General features: G+C 41.3%; 1 protein-coding gene across 1 annotated transcript in view; it reads left to right on the forward strand.

Moving 5' to 3' along the window:
- The window catches only part of LOC142908205 (adhesion G-protein coupled receptor F3-like), a gene marked incomplete at its 5' end in the record, with an annotated part of 38,137 nt that extends 25,563 nt beyond the window's left edge, over positions 1-12,574 (forward strand). Inside the window, 2 exons of the mRNA XM_076058541.1 lie at positions 11,776-12,522; positions 12,554-12,574. Of these exons, the coding sequence (XP_075914656.1) occupies positions 11,776-12,522; positions 12,554-12,574 (768 nt within the window). The remainder of the gene's footprint in view (positions 1-11,775; positions 12,523-12,553) is intronic.
- Between the last annotated feature and the right edge of the window lies 1 nt (position 12,575).

The following is a 12,575-nucleotide window of genomic DNA, read 5'->3' on the forward strand; positions in this document are numbered from 1 at the left end:
CAACACACAAACAACAGACAATCAGCCCCTAAACAAACAACACACAAACAACAATCAGCCCGCAAACACACAAACGCACAAACACACAAACAACAAACAATCAGTCAACACACAAACACACAAACACACAAACACACAAACAACAGACAATCAAATTTTGATTTAAAGCTTTCGTGACTGCAGTAATTCATATTCTTAGTTTTTTCGGTAAAGTCACGTGACTTTACCGAAAAAACTAAGAACAGACAATCAGTCAACACACAAACACACAAACAACAGACAATCAATCAACACACAAACACACAAACACACAAACAACAGACAATCAGTCAACACACAAACACACAAACAACAGACAATCAGTCAACACACAAACACACAAACAACAGACAATCAATCAACACACAAACACACAAACACACAAACAACAGACAATCACTCAACACACAAACACACAAACACACAAACAACAGACAAACAGTCAACACACAAACACACAACACACAAACAACAGACAATCAGCCCCTAAACAAACAACACACAAACAACAATCAGCCCGCAAACACACAAACGCACAAACACACAAAAAACAAACAATCAGTCAACACACAAACACACAAACACACAAACAACAGACAATCAAATTTTGATTTAAAGCTTTCGTGACTGCAGTAATTCATATTCTTAGTTTTTTCGGTAAAGTCACATGACTTTACCGAAAAAACTAAGAACAGACAATCAGTCAACACACAAACACACAAACAACAGACAATCAATCAACACACAAACACACAAACAACAGACAATCAATCAACACACAAACACACAAACACACAAACAACAGACAATCACTCAACACACAAACACACAAACAACAGACAAACAGTCAACACACAAACACACAAACAACAGACAATCAATCAACACACAAACACACAAACACACAAACAACAGACAATCAGTCAACACACAAACACACAAACAACAGACAATCAGTCAACACACAAACACACAAACAACAGACAATCAATCAACACACAAACACACAAACACACAAACAACAGACAATCACTCAACACACAAACACACAAACAACAGACAAACAGTCAACACACAAACACACAACACACAAACAACAGACAATCAGCCCCTAAACAAACAACACACAAACAACAATCAGCCCGCAAACACACAAACGCACAAACACACAAACAACAAACAATCAGTCAACACACAAACACACAAACACACAAACACACAAACAACAGACAATCAAATTTTGATTTAAAGCTTTCGTGACTGCAGTAATTCATATTCTTAGTTTTTTCGGTAAAGTCACGTGACTTTACCGAAAAAACTAAGAACAGACAATCAGTCAACACACAAACACACAAACAACAGACAATCAATCAACACACAAACACACAAACAACAGACAATCAATCAACACACAAACACACAAACACACAAACAACAGACAATCACTCAACACACAAACACACAAACAACAGACAAACAGTCAACACACAAACACACAAACAACAGACAATCAATCAACACACAAACACACAAACACACAAACAACAGACAATCAGTCAACACACAAACACACAAACAACAGACAATCAGTCAACACACAAACACACAAACAACAGACAATCAATCAACACACAAACACACAAACAACAGACAATCACTCAACACACAAACACACAAACAACAGACAAACAGTCAACACACAAACACACAACACACAAACAACAGACAATCAGCCCCTAAACAAACAACACACAAACAACAATCAGCCCGCAAACACACAAACGCACAAACACACAAACAACAAACAATCAGTCAACACACAAACACACAAACACACAAACAACAGACAATCAAATTTTGATTTAAAGCTTTCGTGACTGCAGTAATTCATATTCTTAGTTTTTTCGGTAAAGTCACGTGACTTTACCGAAAAAACTAAGAACAGACAATCAGTCAACACACAAACACACAAACAACAGACAATCAATCAACACACAAACACACAAACAACAGACAATCAATCAACACACAAACACACAAACACACAAACAACAGACAATCACTCAACACACAAACACACAAACAACAGACAAACAGTCAACACACAAACACACAAACAACAGACAATCAGTCAACACACAAACACACAAACAACAGACAATCAGTCAACACACAAACACACAAACAACAGACAATCAATCAACACACAAACACACAAACAACAGACAATCACTCAACACACAAACACACAAACACACAAACAACAGACAAACAGTCAACACACAAACACACAACACACAAACAACAGACAATCAGCCCCTAAACAAACAACACACAAACAACAATCAGCCCGCAAACACACAAACGCACAAACACACAAACAACAAACAATCAGTCAACACACAAACACACAAACACACAAACAACAGACAATCAAATTTTGATTTAAAGCTTTCGTGACTGCAGTAATTCATATTCTTAGTTTTTTCGGTAAAGTCACGTGACTTTACCGAAAAAACTAAGAACAGACAATCAGTCAACACACAAACACATAAACAACAGACAATCAATCAACACACAAACACACAAACAACAGACAATCAATCAACACACAAACACACAAACACACAAACAACAGACAATCACTCAACACACAAACACACAAACAACAGACAAACAGTCAACACACAAACACACAAACAACAGACAATCAATCAACACACAAACACACAAACACACAAACAACAGACAATCAGTCAACACACAAACACACAAACAACAGACAATCAGTCAACACACAAACACACAAACAACAGACAATCAATCAACACACAAACACACAAACACACAAACAACAGACAATCACTCAACACACAAACACACAAACAACAGACAAACAGTCAACACACAAACACACAACACACAAACAACAGACAATCAGCCCCTAAACAAACAACACACAAACAACAATCAGCCCGCAAACACACAAACGCACAAACACACAAACAACAAACAATCAGTCAACACACAAACACACAAACACACAAACAACAGACAATCAAATTTTGATTTAAAGCTTTCGTGACTGCAGTAATTCATATTCTTAGTTTTTTCGGTAAAGTCACGTGACTTTACCGAAAAAACTAAGAACAGACAATCAGTCAACACACAAACACACAAACAACAGACAATCAATCAACACACAAACACACAAACAACAGACAATCAATCAACACACAAACACACAAACAACAGACAATCAATCAACACACAAACACACAAACACACAAACAACAGACAATCACTCAACACACAAACACACAAACAACAGACAAACAGTCAACACACAAACACACAAACAACAGACAATCAATCAACACACAAACACACAAACACACAAACAACAGACAATCAGTCAACACACAAACACACAAACAACAGACAATCAGTCAACACACAAACACACAAACAACAGACAATCAATCAACACACAAACACACAAACAACAGACAATCACTCAACACACAAACACACAAACACACAAACAACAGACAAACAGTCAACACACAAACACACAACACACAAACAACAGACAATCAGCCCCTAAACAAACAACACACAAACAACAATCAGCCCGCAAACACACAAACGCACAAACACACAAACAACAAACAATCAGTCAACACACAAACACACAAACACACAAACAACAGACAATCAAATTTTGATTTAAAGCTTTCGTGACTGCAGTAATTCATATTCTTAGTTTTTTCGGTAAAGTCACGTGACTTTACCGAAAAAACTAAGAACAGACAATCAGTCAACACACAAACACACAAACAACAGACAATCAATCAACACACAAACACACAAACAACAGACAATCAATCAACACACAAACACACAAACACACAAACAACAGACAATCACTCAACACACAAACACACAAACAACAGACAAACAGTCAACACACAAACACACAAACAACAGACAATCAATCAACACACAAACACACAAACACACAAACAACAGACAATCAGTCAACACACAAACACACAAACAACAGACAATCAGTCAACACACAAACACACAACACACAAACACACAAACAACAGACAATCAGTCAACACAAACACACAAACAACAGACAATCAATCAACACACAACGCACAAACACACAAACACACAAACAACAGACAATCAGTCAACACAAACACACAAACAACAGACAATCAATCAACACACAAACACACAAACACACAAACAACACACAACGCACAAACACACAAACAACAAACACACAACACACAAACACACAAACAACAGACAATCAGTCAACACACAAACAAACAAACAACAGACAATCAGTCAACACACAAACACACAAACACACAAACAACAAACACACAACACACAAACGTGCAAACACACAAACAACAATCAGCCCACAAACACACAAACACACAAACACACAAACAGACAATCAGTCAACACACAAACACACAACACACAAACAGTCAACACACAAACACACAAACAACAGACAATCAGCCCACAAACACACAAACACACAAACACACAAACAGACAATCAGTCAACACACAAACACACAACACACAAACAGTCAACACACAAACACACAAACAACAGACAATCAGCCCACAAACACACAAACACACAAACACACAAACAGACAATCAGTCAACACACAAACACACAACACACAAACAGTCAACACACAAACACACAAACAACAGACAATCAGCCCACAAACACACAAACACACAAACACACAAACAGACAATCAGTCAACACACAAACACACAACACACAAACAGTCAACACACAAACACACAAACAACAATCAGCCCACAAACACACAAACACACAAACACACAAACAGACAATCAGTCAACACACAAACACACAACACACAAACAGTCAACACACAAACACACAAACAACAGACAATCAGCCCACAAACACACAAACACACAAACACACAAACAGACAATCAGTCAACACACAAACACACAACACACAAACAGTCAACACACAAACACACAAACAACAATCAGCCCACAAACACACAAACACACAAACACACAAACAGACAATCAGTCAACACACAAACACACAACACACAAACAGTCAACACACAAACACACAAACAACAGACAATCAGCCCACAAACACACAAACACACAAACACACAAACAGACAATCAGTCAACACACAAACACACAACACACAAACAGTCAACACACAAACACACAAACAACAGACAATCAGCCCACAAACACACAAACACACAAACACACAAACAGACAATCAGTCAACACACAAACACACAACACACAAACAGTCAACACACAAACACACAAACAACAGACAATCAGCCCACAAACACACAAACACACAAACACACAAACAGACAATCAGTCAACACACAAACACACAACACACAAACAGTCAACACACAAACACACAAACAACAATCAGCCCACAAACACACAAACACACAAACACACAAACAGACAATCAGTCAACACACAAACACACAACACACAAACAGTCAACACACAAACACACAAACAACAGACAATCAGCCCACAAACACACAAACACACAAACACACAAACAGACAATCAGTCAACACACAAACACACAACACACAAACAGTCAACACACAAACACACAAACAACAATCAGCCCACAAACACACAAACACACAAACACACAAACAGACAATCAGTCAACACACAAACACACAACACACAAACAGTCAACACACAAACACACAAACAACAGACAATCAGCCCACAAACACACAAACACACAAACACACAAACAGACAATCAGTCAACACACAAACACACAACACACAAACAGTCAACACACAAACACACAAACAACAGACAATCAGCCCACAAACACACAAACACACAAACACACAAACAGACAATCAGTCAACACACAAACACACAACACACAAACAGTCAACACACAAACACACAAACAACAGACAATCAGCCCACAAACACACAAACACACAAACACACAAACAGACAATCAGTCAACACACAAACACACAACACACAAACAGTCAACACACAAACACACAAACAACAATCAGCCCACAAACACACAAACACACAAACACACAAACAGACAATCAGTCAACACACAAACACACAACACACAAACAGTCAACACACAAACACACAAACAACAGACAATCAGCCCACAAACACACAAACACACAAACACACAAACAGACAATCAGTCAACACACAAACACACAACACACAAACAGTCAACACACAAACACACAAACAACAGACAATCAGCCCACAAACACACAAACACACAAACACACAAACAGACAATCAGTCAACACACAAACACACAACACACAAACAGTCAACACACAAACACACAAACAACAGACAATCAGCCCACAAACACACAAACACACAAACACACAAACAGACAATCAGTCAACACACAAACACACAACACACAAACAGTCAACACACAAACACACAAACAACAATCAGCCCACAAACACACAAACACACAAACACACAAACAGACAATCAGTCAACACACAAACACACAACACACAAACAGTCAACACACAAACACACAAACAACAGACAATCAGCCCACAAACACACAAACACACAAACACACAAACAGACAATCAGTCAACACACAAACACACAACACACAAACAGTCAACACACAAACACACAAACAACAGACAATCAGCCCACAAACACACAAACACACAAACACACAAACAGACAATCAGTCAACACACAAACACACAACACACAAACACACAAACACACAAACAACAGACAATCAGCCCCTAAACAAACAACACACAAACAACAATCAGCCCACAAACACACAAACGCACAAACACACAAACAACAGACAATCACTCAACACACAAACACACAAACAACAGACAAACAGTCAACACACAAACACACAAACAACAGACAATCAATCAACACACAAACACACAAACACACAAACAACAGACAATCAGTCAACACACAAACACACAAACAACAGACAATCAGTCAACACACAAACACACAAACAACAGACAATCAATCAACACACAAACACACAAACAACAGACAATCACTCAACACACAAACACACAAACACACAAACAACAGACAAACAGTCAACACACAAACACACAACACACAAACAACAGACAATCAGCCCCTAAACAAACAACACACAAACAACAATCAGCCCGCAAACACACAAACGCACAAACACACAAACAACAAACAATCAGTCAACACACAAACACACAAACACACAAACAACAGACAATCAAATTTTGATTTAAAGCTTTCGTGACTGCAGTAATTCATATTCTTAGTTTTTTCGGTAAAGTCACGTGACTTTACCGAAAAAACTAAGAACAGACAATCAGTCAACACACAAACACACAAACAACAGACAATCAATCAACACACAAACACACAAACAACAGACAATCAATCAACACACAAACACACAAACACACAAACAACAGACAATCACTCAACACACAAACACACAAACAACAGACAAACAGTCAACACACAAACACACAAACAACAGACAATCAATCAACACACAAACACACAAACACACAAACAACAGACAATCAGTCAACACACAAACACACAAACAACAGACAATCAGTCAACACACAAACACACAACACACAAACACACAAACAACAGACAATCAGTCAACACAAACACACAAACAACAGACAATCAATCAACACACAACGCACAAACACACAAACACACAAACAACAGACAATCAGTCAACACAAACACACAAACAACAGACAATCAATCAACACACAAACACACAAACACACAAACAACACACAACGCACAAACACACAAACAACAAACACACAACACACAAACACACAAACAACAGACAATCAGTCAACACACAAACAAACAAACAACAGACAATCAGTCAACACACAAACACACAAACACACAAACAACAAACACACAACACACAAACGTGCAAACACACAAACAACAATCAGCCCACAAACACACAAACACACAAACACACAAACAGACAATCAGTCAACACACAAACACACAACACACAAACAGTCAACACACAAACACACAAACAACAGACAATCAGCCCACAAACACACAAACACACAAACACACAAACAGACAATCAGTCAACACACAAACACACAACACACAAACAGTCAACACACAAACACACAAACAACAGACAATCAGCCCACAAACACACAAACACACAAACACACAAACAGACAATCAGTCAACACACAAACACACAACACACAAACAGTCAACACACAAACACACAAACAACAGACAATCAGCCCACAAACACACAAACACACAAACACACAAACAGACAATCAGTCAACACACAAACACACAACACACAAACAGTCAACACACAAACACACAAACAACAATCAGCCCACAAACACACAAACACACAAACACACAAACAGACAATCAGTCAACACACAAACACACAACACACAAACAGTCAACACACAAACACACAAACAACAGACAATCAGCCCACAAACACACAAACACACAAACACACAAACAGACAATCAGTCAACACACAAACACACAACACACAAACAGTCAACACACAAACACACAAACAACAATCAGCCCACAAACACACAAACACACAAACACACAAACAGACAATCAGTCAACACACAAACACACAACACACAAACAGTCAACACACAAACACACAAACAACAGACAATCAGCCCACAAACACACAAACACACAAACACACAAACAGACAATCAGTCAACACACAAACACACAACACACAAACAGTCAACACACAAACACACAAACAACAGACAATCAGCCCACAAACACACAAACACACAAACACACAAACAGACAATCAGTCAACACACAAACACACAACACACAAACAGTCAACACACAAACACACAAACAACAGACAATCAGCCCACAAACACACAAACACACAAACACACAAACAGACAATCAGTCAACACACAAACACACAACACACAAACAGTCAACACACAAACACACAAACAACAATCAGCCCACAAACACACAAACACACAAACACACAAACAGACAATCAGTCAACACACAAACACACAACACACAAACAGTCAACACACAAACACACAAACAACAGACAATCAGCCCACAAACACACAAACACACAAACACACAAACAGACAATCAGTCAACACACAAACACACAACACACAAACAGTCAACACACAAACACACAAACAACAATCAGCCCACAAACACACAAACACACAAACACACAAACAGACAATCAGTCAACACACAAACACACAACACACAAACAGTCAACACACAAACACACAAACAACAGACAATCAGCCCACAAACACACAAACACACAAACACACAAACAGACAATCAGTCAACACACAAACACACAACACACAAACAGTCAACACACAAACACACAAACAACAGACAATCAGCCCACAAACACACAAACACACAAACACACAAACAGACAATCAGTCAACACACAAACACACAACACACAAACAGTCAACACACAAACACACAAACAACAGACAATCAGCCCACAAACACACAAACACACAAACACACAAACAGACAATCAGTCAACACACAAACACACAACACACAAACAGTCAACACACAAACACACAAACAACAATCAGCCCACAAACACACAAACACACAAACACACAAACAGACAATCAGTCAACACACAAACACACAACACACAAACAGTCAACACACAAACACACAAACAACAGACAATCAGCCCACAAACACACAAACACACAAACACACAAACAGACAATCAGTCAACACACAAACACACAACACACAAACAGTCAACACACAAACACACAAACAACAATCAGCCCACAAACACACAAACACACAAACACACAAACAGACAATCAGTCAACACACAAACACACAACACACAAACAGTCAACACACAAACACACAAACAACAGACAATCAGCCCACAAACACACAAACACACAAACACACAAACAGACAATCAGTCAACACACAAACACACAACACACAAACAGTCAACACACAAACACACAAACAACAGACAATCAGCCCACAAACACACAAACACACAAACACACAAACAGACAATCAGTCAACACACAAACACACAACACACAAACAGTCAACACACAAACACACAAACAACAGACAATCAGCCCACAAACACACAAACACACAAACACACAAACAGACAATCAGTCAACACACAAACACACAACACACAAACAGTCAACACACAAACACACAAACAACAATCAGCCCACAAACACACAAACACACAAACACACAAACAGACAATCAGTCAACACACAAACACACAACACACAAACAGTCAACACACAAACACACAAACAACAGACAATCAGCCCACAAACACACAAACACACAAACACACAAACAGACAATCAGTCAACACACAAACACACAACACACAAACAGTCAACACACAAACACACAAACAACAGACAATCAGCCCACAAACACACAAACACACAAACACACAAACAGACAATCAGTCAACACACAAACACACAACACACAAACAGTCAACACACAAACACACAAACAACAGACAATCAGCCCACAAACACACAAACACACAAACACACAAACAGACAATCAGTCAACACACAAACACACAACACACAAACAGTCAACACACAAACACACAAACAACAATCAGCCCACAAACACACAAACACACAAACACACAAACAGACAATCAGTCAACACACAAACACACAACACACAAACAGTCAACACACAAACACACAAACAACAGACAATCAGCCCACAAACACACAAACACACAAACACACAAACAGACAATCAGTCAACACACAAACACACAACACACAAACAGTCAACACACAAACACACAAACAACAGACAATCAGCCCACAAACACACAAACACACAAACACACAAACAGACAATCAGTCAACACACAAACACACAACACACAAACACACAAACACACAAACAACAGACAATCAGCCCCTAAACAAACAACACACAAACAACAATCAGCCCACAAACACACAAACGCACAAACACACAAACAACAGACAATCAGTCAACACACAAACACACAAACAACAGACAATCAGTCAACGCACAAACACACAAACAACAGACAATCAGTCAACACACAAACACACAACACACAAACACACAAACAACAGACAATCAGTCAACACACAAACACACAAACACACAAACAACAAACACACAACACACAAACGTGCAAACACACAAACAATCAGCCCACAAACACCAAATCAACAACAACAAATCAACAACAACAAATCAACAACAACAAATCAACAACAACAAATCAACAACAACAAATCAACAACAACAAATCAACAACAACAAATCAACAACAACAAATCAACAACAACAAATCAACAACAACAAATCAACAACAACAAATCAACAACAACAAATCAACAACAACAAGTGTCTCCCCCTCCCAATAACCCCCCTGCCCCCCCCCTGCCCCCCCCTACCCCCCCCTACCCCCCCTGCCCCCCCCTGCCCCCCCCTACCCCCCCCTGCCCCCCCCGCCCCGCAGCTGAACAACTCCACGGGCGGCTGGTCCGGGCAAGGCTGCCGGAGCCGCCCTGCGCCCGCCCCGCCCGTCACCGCCTCGGCCGTCTGCGCGTGCGACCACACGACCTCCTTCTCCGTCCTCGTGTCCCCCGGGGACCCGCCGGGGGACCGCGCCCTCCACCTCCTCACCTACGCGGGCCTGGGCCTCTCCGTGGCCTCGCTCGCGGCCGCGCTGGCCACCCAGGCGGCCGCGTGGCCCTCCCTGAGGGGCGAGAACTCGCGCGTCCGCCACGCGCTGCTGGTCAACGTCTGCGCGTCGCTGCTGAGCGCCGACGTCTGGTTCCTGGTGGGTTCGTGGGCCGCCGAGGCGGCGGGCGAGGCGGCGGAGGCGCTGTGCACGGCGGCCACCTTCATGGCGCACCTCTCCTACCTGTCGCTCTTCTCCTGGATGCTCGCCGAGGGCCTCTTCCTGCACCACCTCGTCGTGACGGTGTTCCCGCGGTTAGCCGGCGGGCGCCGGCTAGCCGCGGCCGCCCTCGCCCTCGGCTACGGCTGCCCCGCGGTCATCGCCGGCGTCACGGCCGCGGTGGCCGCGCCCCGAGGCGGCTACCGCGGGCCCGGGGCCTGCTGGCTCGCCTGGGGGCCGGGGAAGACTCTGCTGGCGTTCGCGGTCCCCGCAGCCGCCGTCGTCGCCGTCAACTCGGCCGTCTTCGCCCTCGTCCTCGTCAAGGTCGCGCGCAGAGCGGGCGGGGCCGCCCGAGCTGGGGGCGTGGCCGGGGGCGGGGTTGGGGGCGGGCCAGGGGGCGTGGCCGGGCAGGTGAG

This window comes from Petromyzon marinus, assembly GCF_048934315.1.
Source record: "Petromyzon marinus isolate PM22_M1 ecotype Great Lakes invasive population chromosome 76 unlocalized genomic scaffold, UKy_Petmar_22M1.pri1.0 chr76_unloc.2, whole genome shotgun sequence".
Lineage (NCBI taxonomy): Eukaryota > Metazoa > Chordata > Hyperoartia > Petromyzontiformes > Petromyzontidae > Petromyzon > Petromyzon marinus.